The 27,747-nt window shown below is 32.3% G+C and overlaps 2 protein-coding genes across 43 annotated transcripts in view; one reads left to right on the top strand and one right to left on the bottom strand.

Annotated features, from left to right (window-relative positions):
• Positions 1–23,138, bottom strand: part of LOC143059494 (structural maintenance of chromosomes protein 2-like) — a 33,253-nt gene extending 10,115 nt beyond the window's left edge. For all 5 annotated transcript variants that reach the window (XM_076233007.1, XM_076233020.1, XM_076233029.1 and 2 more), the window contains exons 1-19: positions 22,880–23,138; positions 16,603–16,752; positions 15,991–16,152; positions 15,287–15,397; positions 14,562–14,699; positions 13,889–13,966; positions 13,000–13,212; positions 12,352–12,541; positions 10,487–10,541; positions 9,859–9,979; positions 8,640–8,758; positions 6,504–6,642; positions 5,913–6,059; positions 4,499–4,703; positions 3,880–4,015; positions 3,530–3,654; positions 2,292–2,485; positions 1,348–1,491; positions 722–916 (exon numbers count right to left, since the gene is read on the bottom strand). In XM_076233007.1, coding sequence (XP_076089122.1) covers positions 722–916; positions 1,348–1,491; positions 2,292–2,485; positions 3,530–3,654; positions 3,880–4,015; positions 4,499–4,703; positions 5,913–6,059; positions 6,504–6,642; positions 8,640–8,758; positions 9,859–9,979; positions 10,487–10,541; positions 12,352–12,541; positions 13,000–13,212; positions 13,889–13,966; positions 14,562–14,699; positions 15,287–15,397; positions 15,991–16,152; positions 16,603–16,752; positions 22,880–23,047 — 2,790 coding nt within the window. In that variant the 5' untranslated portion in view covers positions 23,048–23,138. The remainder of the gene's footprint in view (positions 1–721; positions 917–1,347; positions 1,492–2,291; positions 2,486–3,529; positions 3,655–3,879; positions 4,016–4,498; positions 4,704–5,912; positions 6,060–6,503; positions 6,643–8,639; positions 8,759–9,858; positions 9,980–10,486; positions 10,542–12,351; positions 12,542–12,999; positions 13,213–13,888; positions 13,967–14,561; positions 14,700–15,286; positions 15,398–15,990; positions 16,153–16,602; positions 16,753–22,879) is intronic.
• Positions 23,139–27,311: 4,173 nt separating this feature from the next.
• The window catches only part of LOC143059249 (uncharacterized), a 58,408-nt gene continuing 57,972 nt past the window's right edge, over positions 27,312–27,747 (top strand). For 15 of the 38 annotated variants that reach the window (XM_076232989.1, XM_076232976.1, XM_076232961.1 and 12 more), the window contains exon 1: positions 27,315–27,569. The gene's annotated coding sequence lies outside the window, so the exon portion shown is untranslated. Of the gene's footprint in view, positions 27,570–27,747 lie in introns of all 38 variants that reach the window. The other 23 variants (XM_076232743.1, XM_076232888.1, XM_076232842.1 and 20 more) reach the window with 3 other exon arrangements.

Genomic DNA, 27,747 nt, shown 5'->3' with positions numbered 1-27,747 from the left:
GTCAAAAAACAAAGTTATTTTGTAATAAACTATCCACCTGTCAGAAAACAAAGTTATTTTGTAATAAACTATCCACCTGTCAAAAAACAAAGTTATTTTGTAATAAACCATCATTCGGGTTATAGAACATATTTTTTTTTAATAAACTATCCATCTGTCAAATAACTTAATTATTTTACACTTAGAAACATGTAACTGGCAATTTGTTTCTATATATTTACTTCACATGTATAATTTGAAGTATTAAATTTAATTTGTCAAAAAAAACCCACAGCTCATGATATGCTCGTCGCCCTTTCAATGAATTAAGTTCAAGACCTTCTGAATGTCATATCAGAAATTTATAAAAAACACTAAATAACTGTATAGTAACCTGTTTTGCAGCTGTTTTAGAATCTGTTTGGTATTTAGCTATTTTATGTTATAATCACCTGTTTAGCAGCTGTTTTAGAATCTGTTTGGTATTTAGCTATTTTATGTTATAGTTACCTGTTTTGCAGCTGTTTTAGAATCTGTTTGGTATTTAGCTATTTTATGTTATAATCACCTGTTTTGCAGCATTTTTAGAATCTGTTTGGTATTTAGCTATTTTATGTTATAATCACCTGTTTAGCAGCTGTTTTAGAATCTGTTTGGTATTTAGCTATTTTATGTTATAGTTACCTGTTTTGCAGCTGTTTTAGAATCTGTTTGGTATTTAGCTATTTTATGTTATAATCACCTGTTTTGCAGCATTTTTAGAATCTGTTTGGTATTTAGCTATTTTATGTTCCATTTCCTGTATTTTCAGTTCAGAAGCATGAAGATCCTTTGTTAGATGTTTTTGTTCGTCCACCTTTTTGTTGATGTCTTTATTACAAGCCTTTAGAAGTTCCTTCTGTTTGGTTACTTCAGATTGGGCCTCTTTCACATCATCCTAGAATCAAAAATTTAAACTTCCTAAAGCACTAAAGCTAGTACATTCTCAATGATAGCTATATTATCTAGTATTTTATTTGAATTCTGTTTTATGCACATTAATATCACAAACTATTTAAACACATTACTTCAACAGATAAGATCTAATTGGTTGATGATTTGTATCAATGATTTCCTTGGAACATTTTACGAGTTGACATAAAATTGAGTATGGAAAAGGGAATTGTGTCAAAGAAACAACAACCTGACCAAAGAGCAGAAAGCAACGGAAAACCAATGGGTCTTCAACACAGCAAGAAAATCCTGCACCGAGAGGAACATTTCAACTGGCCCCTAAACCAAAAATGTGTACTAGTTACGTGATTATGGACATCATACTACTAAACTTCGAAACATAAAAATGAGCTAAAATCAAAAATCCTACAATACCTTAGTTTCTTTCATTTTAGAGACAAGATCCTCAATCTGTTCATCAAACTGTTTCATGGTATCATCAACTGTTGTTAATTGTTCTTCGTAATTCTTTATGTCTTTTTCCAGTTCTTCTACTTCAAGTTTAATGCTATCTGTTTCCTACATACCAATAATTATAGAATAAATAATGGAAAAATTCAAATTGAGAAAAATATTCAACAAGTAACCGAACAACACATAATTCATGAACGCGTGTGGGGCATGAGTTAATTATCAGTGTTGTTTGGTCATATTTTTTTATATTTTAATTTTTTATTATTCTTTTTATAACATTGGGAATGGAAATTTTTATTAAGTAGAAAATGTAAGGAACTATATCATTTTCTACGAATTCACAATTTGTTTTGATCTGACATTATTGACAATGTCTTGATATGCCCATTGTTTTGTGACCTCAGAGGAGTGAAATAACCACGTCTATTTCACACTTGAATTTATCAATTCTTATTTCACTGAGGAAATCAATGTGATTCATTGCAACCAATGTAATAATTAAATTTTCATTTAATTTCTAATCTTCTAAACAAAATTCCAACAAACTTGAGTGATTAATATTTTTCGATAAAAACTCATTATTCCATGTTTGTAGGTTTTCAATGCCATTTAATTTTCAGGTAAACAATTGTCAAACGCTTGTACCAATCAAGAAAAACAGTATTCTTTGGTGCATGGGCATTGTATTTCTGCTATATTTGCAATAACACATTTACTAGAAGGTTGGATTTTAGTGGTTATATTTCTACTAATCATGTGTTATTTTCTGTAGGTTAATGGTAATACACTGATATTTTGTTTATTTTATTGCTTTATAATTACTTTGGGTTTTTTTTAATCTTCCTTGTGTTAAAATAAATATGACATTTTTAAAAAAAATTTCCTTTTTTTTTTTATATATATACCTGGTATTTTTCTTTCATTTTTTTGCTTGATTCCTCCATCTTTTTCTTAGATTTCCCTACATTAGTCTCCGCCTCCTTTAATTCTTTCTCTCTGATGGCTTTAGCATTTTTTATTTTATCTTCCAGATCTTTAACTTTCTGTGAAGCTTTCTTTTGTACTTCTTCTGCATTCTTAGTTATTCCTTCTTGTTCAACTATAATAAATGTCACATGATATGGAGAATGGGTTTATTAGCAAACTTCCACATATGTACAAATGCAGGATTCATGTACAGTCGACTCTCGTTATGTTGAAGTCAGCAGGACCAGAGAATATTTCGACTCAAACGAACACCAGAAGTTCGACAATCTAAGGGACACAACTCTTGCTTAGCTTGGTAAAGTTAAAATAAGTCCGGGTGAATATGGCAAGGGGATCGATATTCTAGTATCAGATTGATGTATTTGTTTGTCACAGTCTTTTATTATTATGATGACATTTTTTTTTATTTATTCAATTCTTTCAATTAAAAAAAAATCCTATGGCTTTTCCAAGAGAGTAATTTCCAATCGATAGCTTCGTTATTCAGGTCGGTTATAGCTGACAAAATTGTTTATTTTCGGATACAAGAGATTAAATAAATACAGTGGTCAGTGACCGGAAATTTAATTACACGTGTATTGTCAGATTAACTATTCAATCCATTTATATCCCTGAGGTCATGTTTTGACATATGTGTATTAGTTCGAGATAAAAAATGAATTTTGAATGCTTTTGTTAACCTTGGGATCGTTAATTTAGTTCGACTCAACCGAAATTTCGACTCATCAGGAGTCGAATTACATACTTTTGTATGGAATAAAGTTCGGGACCACATGAAAACTTCGACTCATCAGAAATTTCGAGTCAACCGAGTTCGAGACAACGAGAGTTAACTGTAGTCAAGACTATTTTGTGAGTATAAGCATTGGGTATAAGTTTCATAACACTTGATTGAGACAAACTTGTTAGAAATGGAACCTCAAAATCAAGTAATTTTATGTTAATAAAGGGGCCTAACTCAAGAACATTAAAAGTAATGCCACCCAATTTAGAACTTGATCTATGTTTTATGGTTATAAGCATTGTGTATAAGTTTCATAACATTTGGTTTAGGCAAACTAAAGTGAGAGAATGGAAACAAAAAAATCAGCAATTATTATTTTTATAAAGTAGCATAACTCATGAACGGAAAACAATGAATATAAGATAGACTGACCTATGGAGGCCTGCAGTGAGTTGATTTCCTCTAACTGTTGGTGATGAGAACTCTGTTCCAGTCTGGCCTTTAATAATTCTGATTCATTCACTTTCAGATCATATTGTTGTTTTATAGTAGTATATCTGTGAAACAAAGAAATTTAACAATTAAAATCACATATTAGTAATGTCAAATAAATTGACCCACAGAATGTTAGCTACTGATGGGTTTGCCTTTGAAATGTAAGCTTCTAATTAGTGGATTTTTCTGTGTCAAATATTGTTTAATCTACTAACAGGTTATTATTTGTATACATATATATGTATCCAGAATGTACAACTATACAGAATAAGTATATAAATAAATACCTATCAGCAGTTTTCTTTATGGAAGCCAGTTGGTTTTCTATGTGTTGTAATTTCTCTGATTTCTCTCTCAATAGTGTTTCTGTTTCTTGAAACTGTTGAAGTTTCTGCAGAATGGAACCAGTCTGAGCCCTGGCACCTGTAATAGTAAAGAGGAGATATCAACCCACATAATAGAACTGATCTCAGCACTGGCACCTATATTAAGGATGAAGATATATTGACCAACACATAATATATTTAAACAAAGAGTAATCAGTGTTTGGTGAACATTTTTTATTATATGCTATATATTAATCTACCTCCTGTTAATGTTTCACTATGTACTATATATTGGCCTTTCTCCTCTTTATGTTTCATCATGTGCTGTATATTGACCTATCACCTGTTTATGTTTCATTATGTGCTATATATTGGCCTTCCTCCTCTTTATGTTTCATTTTGTGCTATATATTGACCTACATCCTGTTAATGTTTCATTATGTGCTATATATTGACCTACCACCTGTGCATGTTTCATTATGTGCTACATATTGACCTACCACCTGTTCATGTTTCATTTTGTGCTATATTTTGACCTACCTCCTTTTCATGTTTCATTATGTGCTATATATTGACCTACCTCCAGTTAATGTTCCAGCAGGATCAAAGGAATCTCCTTCCAATGTGACAGACTTCTTCATGATTCTCTCATCAAATGTCACTTTCTTGGCAGTGTTCATGTCATTACAGATAAATGCAGAACCAAATACAAACTCCATTGCTGCCTGGAGATCTTTCTCAAAACCAATCAATGACAATGCTGTGTTAACATTCCCTTTACCAACCTAAAAATAGAAACATGTTCTACAATCAAGGACAATACTGTTTGGACATAACCTTTATTAACCTAAAAATAGAAACATGTTCTACAATCAAGGACAATACTGTTTGGACATAACCTTTATCAACCTAAAAATAGAAACATGTTCTACAATCACGGACAATACTGCGTGGACATTTCCAGCCTAAAAATAAAAACATGTTCTACGATCAATGACAACACTGTGTGGCATTCCCTTTCCCAACCTAAAAATAGAAACATGTTCTACAATCAATGACAACACTGTGTGGACATTCCCTTTACCAACCTAATTTAGAAACATGTTCCACAATCAATGACAATGCTGTGTGAACATTCCCTTTACCAACCCCAAAATAGAAACATGTTCAACAATCAAGGACTATTCTGTGTGGACATTCTCTTTATTAACCTAATTTAGAAACATGTTCCACAATCAATGACAATTCTGTGTGGACTTCACTTTTACCAACCTAAAAATAGAAACATGTTCAACAATCAATGACAATTCTGTGTGGACTTCACTTTTACCAACCTAAAAATAGAAACATGTTCAACAATCGATGACTATTCTGTGTGGAAACGACCTTTACCAATCTAAAAAAAGAACATGTTTCACAACCAAGGACAAGACTGTGTAAAAATGACCTTTACCAACCTAAAAATAAAACAAAAGTTTGTCATTAATCAATGATTTAATTTTGGAAGTAACAAGTCTTCTGATTGGCTGACCGTGTTTTGTCTATCAGCTCATAAACATAAACATCATGTTACCCTGATGTCATCAACAATGTTTCCATGATTTACTCCTGTAACCCCTGTATAACACACTACAAGTTATTAAGTGTGCACCACAATTTTGATGTTATTTCTAAATAGACCCCCCTCTATTAGTAGATTAATAACAAGATCCTCTGCCTTCCTGACAACTCCCTGACCTATACACCTGGCAGATATTTTATTGAGAGGTATGATTGTGTATTCTCTCTTTAAATTCCCTTTGTGCTACAAATTACCTCACCTCCCAGCCCTCTCATCAGTAAATTAACTTACAAGATCCTCTGCCTTCCTGACGACCCCCTGATCTATACATCTGGCAGATATTTTATTGAGAGGTATGATGTGTATCGTCTCCTCAGTTCACCTTGTGCTACAAATTACCTCCCCACCTCCCTCTATTAGTTAATTAACTTACTAGATCCTCTGCTTTCCTGACGACCCCCTGATCTATACATCTGGCTGATATTTTATTGAGAGGTATGATTGTGTATCGTCTCCTCAGTTCACCTTTCTGAAGCAGTTTTTTCCCAGTAACTTCAGTATCAACAACAACATTGTATAACTGAAACATAAGAAATAAAAATTTATATCATACCCTATAGAGTAAGGGTAAATTAAGAAATTGGTTTTACTTTAGGGGGGATTCATTTGAACATTTGAGTCTTTAATGAGAGAATGGTACACAAATTAATTTGAATTTCTTCTGTACTAATATATTTATATATAAGTTTTTCCTTCTTTAAGTCATGTGTAGTACACTGGGGAAAAACCTGTGTAAAAACACAATGTTTTGTCACCTATAATATACTGTAATTAAATGCCTAAAAAGAGAGTTCAATGTTTAAATACATCAGATATACCCCATTGAAATTTTACTTTAACTATATTCATTGGCAATAGATCAGCAATATGTCAAAAAGGATTTAAGTTTTAAATTTGTAATGATTGGAGAGACAACCTCCCAATTATAAGTTGACAATTTTTCTGAGATTGTAGGGATACCTACCTTTCCACCAGCAGCCACTTCCAATGCTGTAGCAGTTTTCACATCTCTAACTTTTATCAGTTTACAAACCAAACCATGAACTTTCCTTCTATCAAAATTCTTCTCTGGGTCTTTGTAGTCAAATTGTAAATGGGGAAATCTGCAAAATTAAATTTGTTACATACATTTATTCTCTCCCAAAATGCATTACAAAATAAATGGAGAATGTGTCCATTGGACATAGATGATGCCCTTGCATGCATATTACATTATAAAGGAACTTTAAAAAATGATACCACTTAAATTCAAAATAAATCTGTGTTTTGCAGTAAAAAGCATCGTGTATAAGTTTCATAAAATTTGGTTGAAGCAAACTAAAGTAAGAAAACAGAAATAAATTTTTGGACAAATGTACGAACAAAGGTAACACTTTTAAAATGCCTCCTCTGCTGCAGCGGGAGGGGGCATAGAAATATTAAATTATACTCTTCATATATTTCATATTATGTAAATTTGATGTTTGTAATATATCGCAATCTACATAACTGTGTATCTGTGTAGATCCATTGTTCAAAGCTATGTTTTATCTAACCATACATATATCCATCTGTCTGTATGTACTTATTAATTTCTAAATTTATACAATCTATACAAAAACTTTGTATAACACTAAACCATGTTCAGAGTCAGCTAGAAACTTTGTATAACACTAAACCATGTTCAGAGTCAATTATTATTTGAAGAATGTGACTGAGGACATGAATGCCCTTGCTCAAGCTTTGCAATGTTCAATATGAAAAATTTGCTACTCTTAAAGGGCAAATGACTCTGAAACTGCCTAAATTCCATCACTTTCTGAGTTTTGTAGTTTTTGTCGAGCCTGCAACTTTTGTTGCAGAAAGCTCTACATAGGGATAGTGATCTGGCGGCGGCGTTAGCTAACTTCTTAAAAGCTTTATATTTAAGAAGGTGAAAGACCTGGATGCTTCATACTTTGTATATAGATGCCTCATGTTACGAATTTTCCGTCAGTCACATGTCCAATGTCCTTGACCTCATTTTCATTGTTCAGTGACCACTTGAAAAAAAAGTTCAAAATTTTTGTAATGTTGAATTCTCTCTTATTATTAGTAATAGGATAACTATATTTGGTATGTGCGTACCTTGCAAGGTCTCATGCCCGTCAGACAGTTTTCACTTGACCTCGACCTCATTTCATGGATCAGTGAACAAGGTTAAGTTTTGGTGGTCAAGTCCATATCTTAGATACTATAAGTAATAGGGCTAGTATATTTGGTGTATGGAAGGACTGGAAGGTGTACATGTCCAACTGGCAGGTGTCATCTGACCTTGACCTCATTTTCATGGTTCAGTGGTCATAGTTAAGTTTTTGTGTTTTGGTCTGTTTTTCTCATACTTTATGCAATAGGTCTACTATATTTGTTGTATGGAATGGTTATAAGGTGTACATGTCTAGCGGGCAGATGCCATCTGACCTTGACCTCATTTTCATGGTTCAGTGGTCAGTTACGTTTTTAAGTTTTGGTCTTTTTATCTAATATTATATGCCAAAGGTCAACTATATTTGGTGTATGGAAATATATTATGATCTATGTCAGTCCTGCAGGTTTTATTTGACCATGACCTCAATTACACGGTTCATTGCACAGTGTTAAGTTTTTGTGTTTTGGTCTATTTTTCTTAAACTTTAAGTAATAGGTCAACTATATTTGTTGTATGGAAGCTTTGTTAGCTGTACATGTCTGCCTGGCATGGTTCATTTGACCTTGACCTCATTTCCATGGTTCATTGGTCTTTGTTTAGCTATCTTGGTTAATGTTAAGTTTATGTGACACTTGTAATCAAGCTTTATACTTAGGACTATCAACATAATATCAATGATTAGTAAAGAAGGCGAGACATTTCAGTGTATGCACTCTTGTTTATCATTGTGTATGAGTTCAATAAAATTTAGCTGAAATTAACTAAGTAACAGTGCAGAATCGAATAAAAATGTAATTTTCAGTCCTAAAGGGGCATAACTCTAGGATGGTAGGTGACTCTCTTTTCAAGACAGATGAGTAAATATATATCTACTGTTGAGTATTTTAGATGAGTAAATATATATCTACTGTTGAGTATTTGAATAAGTCTGACCTGGCCTCTAAAGTATCTAGTTGTTCTTTCAGTCTATGAACTTCTTGTGACAATGTTCTTCTTTCTCCGGCTAACCTTTCATCTATTCCTTCTTCATAACCCAATTTCTTCATTTCATTCTATTTATAAAAAAAAGAAGATACTAAATCCTCAAATTTATGCAAGTGTGGAATCATTTATTTCTGTTGGTAACAATTTTGTGGATCAATGAAATAATGTATTTTATGAATATTTTCACCAATTTTTCACACAAGCCCATTTGGAACTTGTATTTTATCAAAAAACATTATTAGTTCATGTTAAGTATATTTCATAATCAGAGCTAATAATCGTCTTGTGTCTTTGATCAGTACCTTAACACAAAGGTTATTGACAATAAACAGCTACTTCTGGACAAATCTCAGTCTATTTCTGAAATTAATTCTAACATAACTTGTGATTTTTTAATCCTGTATACCACCATTCCCAATGTGAAATAATAATTTTTTTGTATAAACATTGAACAACAAAATATCTTCCTATGCGATGTTAACATTTTCTGACGTCAGACACGCAAGGCAATGGATGTGTTTTTTTTTTATTCGATAGATGCTTTTGTGCTTTTTTGTAAATGCTTTTTTTGTTTTGAGACTGTAACACAGTGATGACTGCTTTACCCATATTTTGACTTTTATTTATTATGTCTGTTTTGTTCACGCATCATTGTAAATATAACAGAATTTGATGTGACTGTCATAAAAGTGAATGGTTTAGCGCTATAAAACCAGGTTCAATTCACCATTTTCTACATTTGAAAATGTCTGTACCAAGTCAGGGATATGACAGTTGTTTCCCATTCGTTTGATGTCTTTTGCCAATTGATTAGGAACTTTACGATTGAATTTTCCTCAGAGTTCAGTCTTTTTGTGATAAAATGCTGTATTACAAGTTTTGTTTGGCAGGCTTAGATATAATGTCTTGATGGGTTCTTCATATTAACATAAGTTTCAATTTCTCTGTTGTGTCCAGAGCAATGTTATAATTCTTTAACCAACAAATTTTTACTTCTTTGTCAAATTAAGCGAGGCAATGCATTGACAAAACTTTTATTTCTATTATACTATCACTTCTCAACTTTGCATACATTTCATATTATTGTCCAATGGTTTTACCTGTACATTTAGCATATTTGCTTCTGATAATGCCAAAAGAACCTGATGGTAATTGACAATGGCTTTACCTCTAAGTTTTGCATGTTTTTCTTGATAGAATCATAAGCAGAGGTATCTTTCTTGTAGTCTTGTTCTGTTTTCTTCACTTCTGCTTGTTTCTTCTTTACTTCATCTCTAGCATGCTTTAATCTAAGTTATAATTCAATAAAGTAAATATTTGATGAGCCAAACCCTTTCCAATGGATTTGTATAAGTTGAACAGTTTGTTCAAATTTTGTGAAGTTATGCCACTGTCCCAAGTGAGGGGGACTGTTAAGTGATAAAAAAATTGTTTAAACCCAATTATATTCTTTACGTGCCACTTTAAACAAAGAAACCAGTAATTTTTGGTTGGTGTCTTTTCATATTGTATTTATTGTTATCTAATCATTAGTCAGGCAGTTGTTTTTCTTGTTTGAATTGTTCTACCATTTGTCATGTCAATACTTTTAAACTAAACAGATTAGATTTTCTCATTGTTGAAGGCCATCAATGTTCTACAGTCACTAACATTCGTCATTTGGTATCTGGTGAATAGTGGTCTCCTTGGCAACCATACCACATTTACATACTTTATTTAGTTATTAATAATACTTTAACAACATCAATTCTGACCACTATAATTATATAACGTTAAAGGAGTTATATCCTGTTTACCTCATCTGAGCCTGTTTTGTTTCTGTCTGAGCTTTACTGATGTCATTCTTGGCAGCTAAAAAACACAAATTAACATTTCTCTCCAATTAAATGAAAGTGAAAACAAAAATTCACAGCATTCATATGTTAAAATATTTTCATTCATTCAATCATATATTCTTTGCTGTAAATTGTCATGGTTTGTAATTGTGTAATGTTGATAAGAGGAATTCAGACTTATTGAATTACAGATCAATTGAAACTGGTCTGGCCAAAATAAAAAGATTGTATGTTTGCCCAAACGCGACCGACCCAAAATAAACCCGCCGACTCAAATTCTTTTTTTGACGTTTTTTGGAAGAATTTTTTTTTTCGGATTTATTTTGGGTCCGCTCCGTCATCGTACAAAACTTAATGTTTGTCGTCTTTGCGTTTGAAAGTAACTGTGAATAAGATTAAAAGAAAACGTATAAGAGACGCAGTAAATCGATATTCGATGTTCTCTGTTTTTATCTTCTGATTTAACGAACGTAAAGAAGTAAAGCATTTGAAGTGGCACAGTATTTTATGTTGTAGTTGTTTGTACTACCAAACCCTTACCTACATGCTCAATGTTAATTTCATCGTGTTATCGAATATCTGATAAGAATATTCAGGCAGATTTGTTCAAAACCATATGCAATCGAATATTTTCAATGTTATTCTGACAGGAAATGGATCCGGAAGTTGCGAATTTACAATCTTGCAAGAAGATTTTGTTTTTACTGAATAAAAAGGAATTATTTCTTGATAAATTGTTGTCTTTAATTATAATCTTCCTTCATCATGTAAATTAGATGCCCTTTTATTCAAATAGTTCAAATTTACAAGTCTCATTAGACAGTCAGTACGTTGCTGTTTGGGAGAATTTGATAAAACTATAATTGCTCACAGAATCAGAAATATAATCTTAACTGAATGTAACTCCTTCTGAATAATTTATTGCAATATAAATATAAATCCCTTTTGACAAGAGAAATCTGACTTTTGTCAGAAATATTTTTTCACATGTGCAAAAGTAAAAACATGTTATGGACGCCATATTGGATTTTTATACAATTTGTGAGGAAGCCTCTAGAACCATGACCTAAAAATAAAGTCTTCAGAAAACGTTAACTTTATGCAATTATATTTTATCAATAATGATTATTTTCAAAAATTTAAACTTGATTATTTAAAGAAATAAAATTATAACAAATACGTTTTTAGTTTGGAGATTCTACAGAACATGCTTTGATCTATTTATAGCCAAATTAGTTTACCTGTGTGATAATGTAAAATATAAATTTGTTTTCAAAACATAAAAAAGACACAAACTAAGGATGGTAGATAATAATTCATATAAATATTTTAGGACATTTAATCTATTTTAATAGAAATAGGATTTAAAAACTGCAAACAAATTTAATCATTACATAATCAGCTGATATTTTTTTTACACAAACATCGTGTTGATGCAACTGTTGAAAATCACTTCACAAATCCAACAGCCCTTTCACACAGTTAGCAATTGTCAGGGTTATAAACATCTCAGGATTCAAATCATATAGTAGACTAATTTATTTATAGAGGTTTTAAATTCATGGCTTTTGGTTGTCTCTACAAAGGTTTGACAGAGAAAAAAAAGATATACTGTTTTAAGATCTTTTAATATTTTCATGCAAATTCGGATAAAAAAAAAAAGAATTTGCCTACCTACCTACCCACACCCAGTCATCATGGGTCGGGTTTGGGCAAACTGAAATATTTTTTCTCTTTTGTAGTGTAAAAATCTAAAATCTCAGTCAAACAGAAAACATGCAAAAAAGAGTTCCCAAAGAAATGACGGAATCTGAGTGGTTACTTACTTAATAACTGGTCATTCAGTGTTGCGTCCTCTCCATCTGTATTACTAGACAGACCGGCACTGACAGCCTGGAATCTATTTTGAGCTGCAGTGTAGGCCTCCTGGTCTTCATTACTCTGTGCTTGTAGTTTTTCCAAATCTTTGGCCACTTTGTCAATTTCTTTTTGTTTAGACTGTAAAGTTTTCTTATCCTTAAAGAAAAAGTAAACATATTTTATCATCAATTTAATAAAGCTTATACTCTTGACACATACATTGACATATGGTAACTTTCACTATTTGATGTACTGTTTAAAACTTTAATGTCAGTTATAAGATTATGAAGCCTTTAATTTGTTTCTTAATTTGGTGTTTTATCAATATTGGTGTGATTGAACTGTACATAACATGATAAAGTGGGTTGAGTATTCTCAACTATGTAATAATGGAAATTGTTCTCTTCCACCCATGCTGGAGGTGTCAAGGTCAGTCAGGACGATATGGTGATGTAAATAGCTCATATCTTCTTTCCTTTTTTAACTATGGGGAATTGGAATATAGTTAAGACTTTATAAACAGATTTATATCAGAACCCTTAGTTATCTTAAAACTGAGGTCAATAAAAGTTAATTCATTAACCCATTTATTCCGATACCAGATCAATGCTTACATTATCTGACTGTTTAACAAGATCTTTCCTTTTTTTCTGTTCTGCTTTTAGGCCTTCTTTCTTATTGTCGACAGCACTTTGAGCAAGGGCCTCTACTTTCTGTTTCTCACTAAGATTATGTTCTAACTTCTGTAATACACTTCCTGATTCTTCGTCTCGTTTCTTCTCCAGTCGTGTAAGTACCTGGCTTATTTCCTTTATTTGGTCATTCATCTAGTGTAGAGTTAGAAGTTAAAAATTTGTAAATGCACAATAATGATTACACATTTTCAACCAATGCCCATAACTGTTAATTGGCAGAGTGGTTAAATTTCATATAGCACTGCCAAAAACCTGGCAGAGTGGTTAAATTTCATATGGCACTGCCAAAAACCTGACAGAGTGGTTCAATTTCATATGGCATAGCCAAAAACCTGGCAGAGTGGTTCAATTTCATATGGCACTGCCAAAAACCTGGCAGAGTGGTTCAATTTCATATGGCACTGCCAAAAACCTGGCAGAGTTGTTAAATTTCATATGGCACTGCCAAAAACCTGACAGAGTGGTTAAATTTCATATGGCACTGCCAAAAACATTTTTTTTTAAACAAAGACTGTAGTTTAGAATGTGATTTTTACATTGGTTACACCCTAATTGAAATAGTTCATGATCATTGTACTAGAAAGCTACTATCAATCTCTCTTTACCTTATTGCGATTTAAAACTTTAATGATCCGTTTGACCTCTACTATTTTATTGATATAGCTTTACCTTACATTGACTGTTTTTACTTTAATAATCTATCATTATGTAAACTCAACCATTTTTAAAAATGATCTTATCTATTTTAAATGATCTAGCTTTAATAGAAATTGACCATTTGAACTTTCCCAATCTAACTTTATCTCACCTCGACCATTTTCACTTTAGTATTCTCTATGGTTTCCTGCATCTCTAATAAATCGTCAGCTGATTTCTTTTTTCTTTCCTAGATAAAAAGTAAAGTTATTTAAATTTAACTGATACTGACAGACTTAATAGCCACAACAACTGAATTTAAGCTTATTAAATGGAAGTTACATTTATTAAAATTTGAATGTAATAAGGGAGTTTTATGGAACTCAACTATATGTGAGAGACAATTACCTTTTCTACAGTGAAAACTATATGTGAGAGACAATTACCTTTTCTACAGTGAACACTATATGTGAGAGACAATTACCTTTTCTACAGTGAAAACTATATGTGAGAGACAATTACCTTTTCTACAGTGAACACTATATGTGAGAGACAATTACCTTTTCTACAGTGAAAACTATATGTGAGAGACAATTACCTTTTCTACAGTGAAAACTATATGTGAGAGACAATTACCTTTTCTACAGCGAAAACTATATGTGAGAGACAATTACCTTTTCTACAGTGAAAACTATACATGAAAGACAATTACCTTTTCTACAGTGAAAACTATATGTGAGAGACAATTACCTTTTCTACAGTGAAAACTATATGTGGGAGACAATTACCTTTTCTACAGTGAAAACTATATAAAACTATATGAATAGATGTTAAAGTATAAATACCTCAGCACACACATACTGGAAAGCTATATATAACTTGTTAAGATGTTCCAGTTCTCTGATTATTTTCTGATATTCTAGATATGATGATCTCTCCTCTTTTAGTTTGGTCATAGTTGGTGTTATATCTTCTTTAACAACCTATGACACAATTATAATTATATCAACATTGGATAAGCTCAAAGTTCTTACATTATAGAAAAAAAAGGACAATGCACATCATAAAGAAATTTCATTCAATGAAGGAACATTATATTCAAGTCAAACACCTTCTAAAATGTCTGCAAATACACACTGTTCTGCAAATTAGATACATGTTCAATGCATTTCATGTTATACTATGGAAAATATTTTTTTCTATTATAAATGTAAATATAATCTTTTCAAGATGTGCATAAAGAGAATTCACCAAATTTTTATAACAACTCATAGAATTTAATAAGGATTTCTTCAAAAGCCTAATCACCTTCTTATCAGTTGTTTCATCAAAATAGGATGAAGGTTGAATCAAGCACACACATTGGCAAAATTCAAATATTGGGGAATGTACATGATTGAAGAATCAGAATCAAAGAAAAAAAAGATAGTGACTTCAAAAAATATCCCAACCTATTTGGGTTTTTTTAATTTTTAGTAACGCATATTTTTATAGCCTTTTTATAAGAGTTTCATACACCCAAAGTCATGTGATTTGATACTAATGTATCATGTGCTATTTAATAACTTACTGTATCAATCTCACGAAGTTTAGCATCTTTCTTTTCTATTGTTTTTTGTGCAGCTTCTTTTTTACTTTCATATAATCTGGTACCTGCAGCTTCTTCTATCATTGACAATATCTACAAAGGTAAACAGGGTAACAGTCAAAATTTATACAACATACAGAATCATTGACAATATCTACAAAGGTAAACACGGTAAGAGTCAAAATTTATACAACAGACAGAATCATTGACAATATCTACAAAGGTAAACACGGTAACAGTCAAAATTTATACAACAGACAGTGTTTTCTTTTATAAGTTTCAAGTTAAAGTTAATGAACTTTTTTCTTTTCTTATATAGCTTTAACACGGTAGTGTTAAGAAATGTAGAAATGTGGACATCAGCATGCTGAAATAGTTTTAAGTTGTCAAAAAATCATCAAGACAATAGTTATATAGGTCAGTATGTATATCATATTTGTATTTTGTTCATTGTTTTTAACATCAATCAGGCTGTTATTTTTCTTTTTTGAATTGTTTTACATTGCTCATTACAGGCCTTTTTTTACTGTAAATAAAGGCAACAGTGGTATACCGATGTTCAACATGTTTTTTTACTGTAACAGACTATGTGGTATAGATTGTGCTAAGTGAAGGTTGTGCTGTGACCTTTTGTTGTTAGATTCAATGTAATTAGGTCTCTGGTTGGGAGTTGTCTCATATATTACCTCTGGAGGCTTCATGTTGAGTACTTTAGTGATTCTACCCTGCATGATTAGGAAATGAGGATTGTTTACATTCAGTTGGACAGATCTGAACAAATCCTGTACTCTGGTATTGTTAGCATTACTACCATTAATCAGGTATTTGTTCCTCCCTCCAATAACCACCTGAAATAATATATGGTTAACATTATAAAGATCTGAACACATCCTATACTCTAGTGTTATTAGTATTACTACAAATAACAGGATTAACATAATAGATGACCTGTTTGAAAGCTTTCATTATTTCTTTAATTCTCTCTATTCTCTAGCAAAACATGTTTTATCTTTTATCATACATTTTTTGTAGCATCTTATATCAATGTTACCTAATGTACCCTAAACTAACAGCGATTCTCCACAAACAACTTCTAAATGTTTATACCTGTGGCTGTGTTGCCCCAAACCAAAAGTAACACAATCCAATGATCTCAAAATGTTCAATTTTCTATTATGTTGATATCGATTTTGTCATTTTTTTTGGTATTGTGCGACAATCTCTCCTATGCTAGCCTGTGCATCCCTAGAAAATACACAAGAGATGATATGATTCCTGTTCAATAATACATGTACTACCTGTCTAGTAATGGTAATCTCGTCATACTGTTCATATCCCAATGGGCTTTGCTTTTTATCCATGTTGTCAAATGTAATACTGACAGTGGCTTTAGTGACACCAGCTTGACCATTTTTGTATACAAGTTCCTGCAGATTTGTTGCTCTAACCTAAAATAACAAATATTGGAAAAATTTGTATACAAGATTTGGAGTAGATGTTATCATGTTGATGTGGACCCTTCTTTGATTAACCTTGATCATCACCACTTAAATTAAAATATTTAACAGATCATGTAACATGAATATACGGTAACCTAACGGTTAATCTGTCCCAGTTTCATTATGATGTGTAAATATATATGCTGTGTACAAGTTATCATTTTGTGCAAATTATAATTTATATTTTGACAAATGTACAAATACATGCAGTGCCTGTACAAATTGCAATTTGTACAAAATTTGACAAAAAAATCAATTATAACCTGAACAATAATTTATAATATGGATGCTGGTGGAAAAAGGGATTGATACAGACTAAAGCACCAACAAGGAAAGGGACATATGAAAGAACAGCAGATATACATTTTTTGTAATTGGAGCATATTTAAAGTTTAAAGAGTTCAGAGCGATTTCAAGATTCATGTTAAGGGGGGGGGGGGGTAATAGTTTTGACTTGATGTTTTGGCGTATCACAAGCTAAAACGTCAAGACTGCATGACTACCATGAAATACTATTATTAAACTTGATATTTAGGTGTATCATAAGCCAAAGATCAAGACTGCATGACAACCATGAATTACTATTTCAGGACTTGATATTCAGGTGTATCATACATGTAAGCCTGAGATCAGGACTGCATGACTACTAGGAAGTACTATTTCAAGACTTGATATTTAGGTGTATCATAAGCCAAATATCAAGATCACATGACTACCATGACATACTATTCCAAGACTTGATATTTAGGTGTATCATAAGCCAAAGATCAAGACTAAATGATTACCATGTACTTCTTAAATTATTAAAACACCCTTTACCCAATGCTAAAGCCCAAATATGGTTATATCATCAGGTGACATGATTACCCTATAATGTCGAAAAGTTTACCGTAACATGTAAAGAAAGTTTACTGTAACATGTACATTAGCTAAATATAGATAACTGTAACCATGGAAAATCCCACTGAAAGGATAATTGAACCTCTGTAGATATCAATAAGATACATATTTATCCACTGGATAACTTTGATCCGCCGGTTCACTCTGAACCGCCGGTTAAATCTCAACCACTGGTTAACTCAACCGCCAGTTAAATCTAAACTGCTGGATAACTCAACCGCCGGTAAACTCAACCGCCGATTAACTCAACCGCCGGTTACCATATCTATATAAATAGGGTGCAAACATTAATCCATCATTCTGCCTCTGATGAAGGTCCTTTTCGGACCGAAACCGGTCAGGCTATAAAACATCACCAGGCGCTGTTAATTATGTGTATTGGTATATATACTACATGTATATTTTAATGCGATTTCAAGATTCACTTTACAGAATTTCTATTGTTAGATTTAACACGAAAATTAAAGGTCAACTATTCCTTTTGATGTTGATCAGGTGTTCAGATAGGTATACAATAGATTGCAAGTTTTGTCACTTTAGTAGAAAACTGGTTATCCCAATTTTTTGTAAAGTGCATATGTTGATGCATATAATGCTAGAGATTATAGCCAATATAACTAGAAAATGCCATTCTGCCCTAATTTGCTTTAAATCCAGTGCAAACAAATATAACGCTCTATAGAGGGATAATTTTATCCCTCTAAAGAAGGATTATCCCTCTATACAGGTATAATCACCATACAGGGGGTTTGTTCCCAACCTGTTGAAAGGCAAACGACTGAATCTGACAGATAAAGGTCAATCTATCGACACAAAAAGTACCTGTATGTAAAATGTTTACGCCCACAAACAGCGCCATCTATATTTTTTCGAATTATAGTTAACCCGTACCATTGTAAACTCGTACCAACGTCAACTCGTACCACTAAAAAAAAACTTGTACCAATGCAAACTTGTACCACTGCTAACTCGTACCAACTTATTTAAATGCAGTTGATTGGTGTTTAATGATGAATATATAGTTATTTCACTCTTAAGTCTGTAAAATGTATATAATTTGAAAAGTACAATGATCAATTTGTAGCTAATGTTCTTTGTGTATTGGATAGACAATACCGTGGCAGATTTGCTTTGTTGTCTCCCTTGAATACACTCTTTTTAAAATTTTTACTTATACATGTAACTACTGGATTTAATTTTTAATCATTCCAAATCAGTAACATTGAAAAGATTTGGGTACTTTTCTTTTGTTTCTCAAAGGAATTTTATTCATTGAAAGAATTAATTTATTGTGTTTTAAAGGTTGTAAATTGTTTATGACCAACAGTTAAAAGTATGAAATTTATTAGATATAATATTCAGCACAACCTTATGAAAATCCAACCGTGCAAGGGCTGTGTAGCCAGCCGTTAAATACTTCTATCTGTTGTTATCATAAGTTAACATGACTATTCTTTTATAATATGAAGTAAAGTCATTTTCATGTTATGGGTCAGATATGCATGGCTCTATGATAAAGAGTATATGTAGTGGCCCTTCACACAACCAAAGGAATATAATATAATACTTAGCAGGGTAATTAAGAAATTACATTTATATTAGTGTCCAAGTTAAAAAAAAAAAACGTATTTTTGTCTAAGTTTTCATTAAAATCCAGTATAAAATTCCAGTAATTCAACTTTTTTTAATTAAGTTTACAAAGAAAAAACACCATAAAACATTCGTATTTTTGAATATATTTTTAATGGTACGACTTCCCAGTGGTACGACTTTACGTTGGTACGAGTTAACTTTTTTGGTACGAGTTAACATGGTACGAGTCTCCTGTGGTACGAGTTAACTTGCTTCCTATTAATAATTTTTTCTACGGTATCTTTGAGAACGATTTTCTGTTCTGTGGTAAATTAAAACTTTAAATTAACTAAAACATAGAAAAGTAAGTGTATAAAACAAATTGACAGATATATCTGCACATGACTGGTTATGCATGATACACTGGCAATGTGCGCAATGTCCTTTAATCCAAGATTGAAAATTAGTTTGTTTCCTACGTCAGTTGTACGTCAAAATGGCGGATTTCAATGTTTACATTTTTTCATCAAAGTAATAGCTGACACATTTTCGTATCCAATCATTTATTAGCAATTTTATTATTGATTTTTGAAGATCATCCAATCACATTTGTATGTATGTACTGGTAAATGCCTCCGATATCCGAAGAACCCCTCGAAAGCTGCGAGGGTACAGTGGCATCCATGTACACTCCCTATCGGGATTAATGGAGATGTGTCACTAACGTATATTTATACGACAATTATTTTTACAAGGACAACTCAATCCCACCCAACACCAAGGGAGTGCTAGGACACCGGGAAGTCTGTTATTATGGTGGAGGAAGCCGAAGTACTCGGAGAGAACCACCGGGCCACTCGGTGGAAACAGACAAACCATAGAGATATCAGAAGATTGATCTCCAGGTCAAGTAGGGAACAACTTTGACCAACCGAGGCCCCCAAAGTACCCATTCTAGTTTAAACTCCGGTCTGGGTACCAGAGATGTGTGTGAGAGGGTGAAAATTACCCTTCTGATGTACTGATATTTTTAGCACCCCGAGTGAGAATCGAACTCGGGACCTTCAGCACTGTAGACATCGGTCTTAACCACTAGACCACGAACTCACATTTACCATTATAAAGTGGCTACACGTTAGGAGTCCAAAAACCATGAGGCATGCATGTTTACCAAAATATCGTAAACTCTGACATTTTATCACATGACCAATGTCTTGACCTTAGAAGCCATTAAATCGTTTGCCTTCCAACTGGATCAGGATAGAAATTATTTCTATTAAAAATTATATGCACCAATGAGAACAGTTGTGCCATACGGCGAATCCGGGTCCGTTCGCGCCCATTCACGTTCGCACCCCTTCATGTTCGCCCCCTTTCACTTTCGCACCCTACATGTTCGCGCCCAATTTTCATTGGTTTTGTGTTTAATAACTTTGTCATTAAGTTTTGGCAAGTGTATTCTTATAAGTATATTTGTTGTCATTGTTTCAAAATAAAGTGAGACAGCATTTTTTTTTGTTGCTGAATAAATTTTAATCATGTTTTTGATAGTGTATTGTTAAAAATAACAATTTGTAAATAAAGTGGGTTTCTGTCAACGTTTTATTTTGTGTTGAATAACTCTTAATCATGGTTTGGTTAGTGCATTGCTATAAATTTGTTTCATTGACTTGTTTCAAAATAAAGTGAGATTCTGACTACGTTTTTTTTTTTTTGTGTGCTGAATAAATTTTATCATGTTTTAGTTATAATAGTGTATTGCTATATTTTATTGTTTCATTGTTTCAGATCAAATGGACCAAGCTGTTAAAAACGGGTCTCACTAATTAGCGACAAGAAGCGTCAACAAGCGACAAGAAGCGACAACAAGAATTATTTTAGCGACAACAAGCGACAAGAAGACTATTTAGCGACAAGAAAACATTTTTTTTTTATTAGATATAAAGAAATTTGTATTTAATGTTTTTTTTAAAATATACGAGCAGATATGTCTAATTAAAATGTTTTATTATGATAGATAGACAAAGAAATGAAACATTTGTGAGGAAGAAAGAGATTGTGAAGTTTATATTAGTATATTGGTAGATGAAGAAATTTAACATTTGTGAAGAAAAAAGAGATTGAGCTTCTTTTTTTTATTTTTAAATATGAAGAATATGTATAAGATAATGTATGTATCTGTTTTCATCAAAGTCAAAGTATGAATAAACGAATGGAGATATATATGGAGCAGGCATAATGGCATATAATATTTTGATTCATTTGCTTAATACTATGCTCTAAGTGTACTCTTGTTATGTCAATTGATGCTTTATTTATAGAACTCTCAGCCACGCTTTGCCATCTTTATTATTTAAGCGTGTTTCCAGACCCCACGACGGGGACGTGGTTCTACCTTGGGGTCTATATATTTAAAAAAAAAAAATTTTTTAATTATTTTTAGTCATTATATAGTAATATGTACATTCCTATCTAACATAATATTTATACATTTTGTACATGGTGGTCCCATTTTGATAAGCAAACATGTGGAACATGAAATGAGATTAACGAGTCGCGTGTCCCCTGTTTTATTGCTACAATAACATCCAATTAACACATTCAACTTTGTACACATGTCAGACTATACAATTACACGCGCCAGAATATACAATCATTGTAAATAATGAACACCTGTTGAAAACTCAAGATTGTCATTAATTTCCTTTCATCTTCAATCAATAATGCATAAACATGATAAATATCGTTTAATGAGGCAATAAACAAATAAAAAGATGAAAGCATTCACATTTCAATTTTCTTTTCCTCCTGTTTGAATTCAGTTCTTTGTATTTCACAATTTGTGTCAATATTTTCAGGACAATGATGCACAAATAATTCATTTTGCGAGCTTAATATATATTGCACGAAAAGAGTTTTAAAAAACAAATTATAAGATAAATAATATGTTCTAAAACACAAGGAAAAGTAATCTCATAATACAATAATTAAACGTAATACTGGCTGTTATTCATAATAGATGATAAAATATTATGTAAATAATGTTTCATTTTTTCTATCAATTTTAACTTTCTTGTCGCAAAAAATTATTTTCTTTTGCACATTCTTTTAATATTTATTGCAATAATTAATTTTAATTAAAAAAAAATGTTTTCTTGTCGCTAAATAGTTTCTTGTCGCTTGTTGTCGCTAAAATAATTCTTGTTGTCGCTAAAATTCTTGTTGTCGCTAATTAGTGAGACCGTTAAAAACAATTATCTTTTGTGTCTTTTAATTAAAATCTTCAATGTTTTACTCATACCAAGCTAAATACATTCAGTATTTACACCAAAGCAATTTAAAACAACAATCATGATTTTCCAATTATTCAACTGGAATTTGATTAAAATTGGGCGCGAACGTGTAGAGTGCGAACGGACCTTGTGTGCGAACGTGCGAGGTGCGAACGTGTAGGGTGCGAAAATGTATTGGGCGCGAACGGACCTGATACCCCATACGGCCAAAAGATAGAGGATTGAAGATATCCACAGTACACCGTGTTAACATTCGTGTGAGCTTGTGTAAATTAGAATATTTGCTCATTAATGAAAAGAAACAAACTTACATGAGAAAGGTTTGTGATTCCTAGCAAGAAGCAAATAGAATCCAGAATATTTGATTTTCCACTGCCATTTAACCCTGTTATAGCGTTAAAAAGGGGATCAAATCCGTTGATTTCTGTTCTTTGAGCATACGACTTAAAGCCGTCTACGACCATAGATTTAATATGCATTGTCAAAAGTTGTAAATGTTGTTTTTAAATCATTGGTCTGTTTTCATTTCAAACTGGCGCTCAAAAATAATCTTGTACGCGCATGACTGAACGGAAGTAAGACATTAATAATACGAATCAAAACAATTGACGGTTGTACTCGAGATACTATTTCCGGATAAAATATTTTCCAACCGTGCTGGATATAATATTCACTAGCAATTGTGGAGCTGGTGTGAGCTGGCTTAATTTAGTCCAACTGACTAGTATAATATACATGATACATTTAGTGGCACTGTGATGAGAGTATTAAAGCTGTCAAGTTTTTCTTTACAAAATCTATGTACATTTTGGAAATAAAGTTGATTGAAAAGTTGTGGGTTACCCCATGGTAAAAAAATTGATAGAAAGATAAAAAGGAGAAAAAGGAATTTGACAATTCAGATAATTCCATGTAGGCACAAGTACAATCAAATGTAGTGTATTGCTGTAGTGTCTGGAACCTGTGTGTAAGATCAAAAACTAAAACTTGAAAAGCTACAGTGACACACGACTCAGTCGCTTCGTACACAACAACTATGATTCTAAACCCAGTGTCACTAGCAATTTACTAGGCAAACAAGCTTAAATGTCAACTACTTAGATATAAGAAGATGTGGTATGAGTGCTATTGAGACAACTCGCCATCCAAGTCACAATTTGTAAAAGTAAACCATCAAAGGTCAAAGTACGGCCTTCAACACGAAGCCCGTTGGTTCACACCGATTAGCAACTATAAAGGACCCCAAAAATGACTATTGTAAAACCATTCAAACAACAGTCTAATCTATATAACAATTGATGTTAGTACCGACGAAAACCATATTCAATTATCTTACTAAAACAGTGTCATTGGTACAGATAACATAAAGTCCTTCAAAAAGTATCAAAAGCACAAACTATTTCAAGTACATAAAACAAAAACAAAAACCAAACACTAGTTGATAAAAAAAATAACAGGATGAATTGCAGTGGCACGAGTTGTCATTCCATGGGTTAATTAATTTCTAAACTGCCTCACTTTATTTTTATGTTAAAAAAATGGGTTATGGCAAATGTCCATATTACATATATTTCTTCTTCTTTATAGTTCAGCACTGCATCAATTCTAATTTGTTATTAGCACAGAGAAGTATTTTCATTTTATGTAATTGTCTTCCTTTGGATGCTTTTATTGACTGATTTTAAGTAGTTTGTCTAAGAACGTATTCCATATATGGTTTGTACACAAAACGTGGAACAGTGACTTTTTACGTCTTTTGTGAGTTTGTTCACATATTGTCCGATGTCTTTCGAGTGAGTTTTGTGGTCAGTATTCCTGATATGAGGCATAGTCTCCACATTTCACTATTGGCTATGCTTGGTATATTAGTATAGTCTTAAGTATGAGATTAAGTGTTCGGTATTCCTTTTTTTTTTGCATTATCCTCTGGTGATGTTCACTAATGACGTTTAGAAGTTGTTCGTGAAGTTCTGATGTCTGGTTTATAGCTTTAATATAAAGGGTGCATATGACATTTCAGTTTATGTGAACGAAATTAAGTGTTTTGAGTGAGACTTTTAGTTGATAGTTTGAGTGAGATTTGTAGTTGTCAGTTTGAGTGAGACTTGTAGTTGTCAGTTTGGGTGAGACTTGTAGTTGTCTGTTTGAATGAGACTTGTAGTTGTCATTTTGAGTGAGATTATTAGTTGTCAGTTTGAGTGAGACTTGTAGTTGTCAGTTTGAGTGAGATTTTTAGTTGTCAGTTTGGGTGAGACTTGTAGTTGTCAGTTTGAGTGAGATTTTTAGTTGTCAGTTTGAGTGAGATTTTTTGTTGTCATTTTGAGTGAGATTTGTAGTTGTCAGTTTGAGTAAGATTTTTAGTTGTCAGTTTGGGTGAGACTTGTAGTTGTCAGTTTGAGTGAGACTTGTAGTTGTCAGTTTGAGTGAGACTTGTAGTTGTCAATTTGAGTGAGATTTTTTGTTGTAATTTTGAGTGAGATTTGTAGTTGTCAGTTTGAATGAGACTTGTAGTTGTCAGTTTGGGTGAGACTTGTAGTTGTCATTTTGAGTGAGATTATTAGTTGTCAGTATGGGTGAGATTTTTAGTTGTCAGTTTGGGTGAGACTTATAGTTGTCAGTTTGAGTGAGATTTTTAGTTGTCAGTTTGAGTGAGATTTTTTGTTGTCATTTTGAGTGAGATTTGTAGTTGTCAGTTTGAGTGAGATTTTTAGTTGTCAGTTTGGTTAAGACTTGTAGTTGTCAGTTTGAGTGAGACTTGTAGTTGTCAGTTTGAGTGAGACTTGTAGTTGTCAATTTGAGTGAGATTTTTTGTTGTAATTTTGAGTGAGATTTGTAGTTGTCAGTTTGAATGAGACTTGTAGTTGTCAGTTTGGGTGAGACTTGTAGTTGTCAGTTTGAGTGAGATTTTTAGTTGTCAGTTTGAGTGAGATTTTTTGTTGTCATTTTGAGTGAGATTTGTAGTTGTCAGTTTGAGTGAGATTTTTAGTTGTCAGTTTGGTTAAGACTTGTAGTTGTCAGTTTGAGTGAGACTTGTAGTTGTCAGTTTGAGTGAGACTTGTAGTTGTCAATTTGAGTGAGATTTTTTGTTGTAATTTTGAGTGAGATTTGTAGTTGTCAGTTTGAATGAGACTTGTAGTTGTCAGTTTGGGTGAGACTTGTAGTTGTCATTTTGAGTGAGATTATTAGTTGTCAGTATGAGTGAGATTTTTAGTTGTCAGTTTGGGTGAGACTTGTAGTTGTCAGTTTGAGTGAGATTTTTAGTTGTCAGTTTGAGTGAGATTTTTTGTTGTCAGTTTGAGTGAGATTTGTAGTTGTCAGTTTGGGTGAGACTTGTAGTTGTCAGTTTGAGTGAGACTTGTAGTTGTCAGTTTGAGTGAGACTTGTAGTTGTCAGTTTGAGTAAGACTTGTAGTTGTCAGTTTGAGTGAGATTTTTTGTTGTCATTTTGAGTGAGATTTGTAGTTGTCAGTTTGAATGAGACTTGTAGTTGTCAGTTTGAGTGAGACTTGTAGTTGTCAGTTTGAGTGAGACTTGTAGTTGTCAGTTTGAGTGAGATTTTTTGTTGTCATTTGAGTGAGACTTGTAGTTGTCAGTTTGGGTGAGACTTGTAGTTGTCAGTTTGAATGAGACTTTTAGTTGTCATTTTGAGTGAAATTTTTAGTTGTCAGTTTGAGTGAGATTTTTAGTTGTCAGTTTGAGTGAGATTGTTAGTTGTCAGTTTGAGTGAGACTTTTAGTTGTCAGTTTGGGTGAGACCTTGTAGTTGTCATTTTGAGTGAGATTTGTAGTTGTCAGTTTGGGTGAGACTTGTAGTTGTCAGTTTGGGTTAGACTTGTAGTTGTCAGTTTGAGTGAGATTTTTTGTTGTCATTTGAGTGAGACTTGTAGTTGTCAGTTTGGGTGAGACTTGTAGTTGTCAGTTTGAATGAGACTTGTAGTTGTCATTTTGAGTGAGATTTTTAGTTGTCAGTTTGAGTGAGAATATTATTATAGATAGAGATAAACTGTCAACTGCAATAATGTTCAGCAAAGTAAGATCTACAAATAAGTCAACATGACCAAAATTGTCATTTGACCCATAAAGGAGTTATTGCTCTTTATAGTCAATTTTTAACCATTTTTCATAAAATTTTAGTATTTTTTTTACAAAATCTTCTCCTCTGAAACTACTGGGCCAAATTTAACCAAACTTGGCCACAATCATCATTTTGCCCTTTATAGTCAATTTTTAATAATTTTGTAAATTTTGTAAATTTTTGTAAATTTTAACAAAATATTTTCCTCTTTTATTAATGGGCCAAGTTCACTATAAATTGAGATAATTGTAAGAAGCAAGAATGTTCAGTTAAGTAAGATCTACAAACACATCACCATCACCAAAACACAATTTTGTCATGAATCCATCTGTGTCTTTGTTTAATATGCACATAGACCAAGGTGAGCGACATCGGCTCTTAAGAGCCTCTAGTTTCGTATATTAATTACTTATAGATGGACTTAGTTTTTCTTTCAGACGGTAAACATTACATATCATACATGTACAGTCTGCAGTTTTAGTATTTTAAACATTTATAAGATACAAAAACCATCCCGGATTTTTACCAAACTTGGACAGAAGCTTCTTACAATCAAAAGATCGAAAAGCCAAAATTTGGTAAAGCATAAAGACAAATTATTGAATAACTTTCAATCAATAAATACTATCGGAATACTTGTCGTGTTTTCTCCGGAAATTTTTGGGACTCTAATATTATTGTACTTCCCTGAGAACTGCAAGGTGCTTCGTAACTACACAATCAAAACAACTTATTAAACGGTAGATTACTTAAATATGAATGTCAGAATTGGATAATATGTGACATTGGTTCGTCTGAATAAAAATACAAGATCAGATATACTTTGGATAGCAAGAAAACAACGAACATTCGGTTGCTAACCACGCGTTTCATCGACTGCTTCTCAACAACGGAAGTGCATAAAATTAATTGCTTTGGTTGTAATCAGGTTAGTACTATAATCCTTAACGCATTAAAAGGTTAAAACGCAAATAATTACTTATAATACTGAAGCAAAAGTTAGAAAATAGATATTGACACAAATTTAATGTTATTTAATTCCAGTAGAGTCATAAATAAATAAAAATGATGAACAGAGGTTTATAAAATAAATTATATTCATTTAT

The sequence above is a fragment of the Mytilus galloprovincialis genome, chromosome 1 (genome assembly GCF_965363235.1).
Source record: "Mytilus galloprovincialis chromosome 1, xbMytGall1.hap1.1, whole genome shotgun sequence".
In the NCBI taxonomy this organism is placed as follows: Eukaryota; Metazoa; Mollusca; class Bivalvia; order Mytilida; family Mytilidae; genus Mytilus; species Mytilus galloprovincialis.
This window is presented reverse-complemented; position numbering and strand designations above follow the sequence as displayed.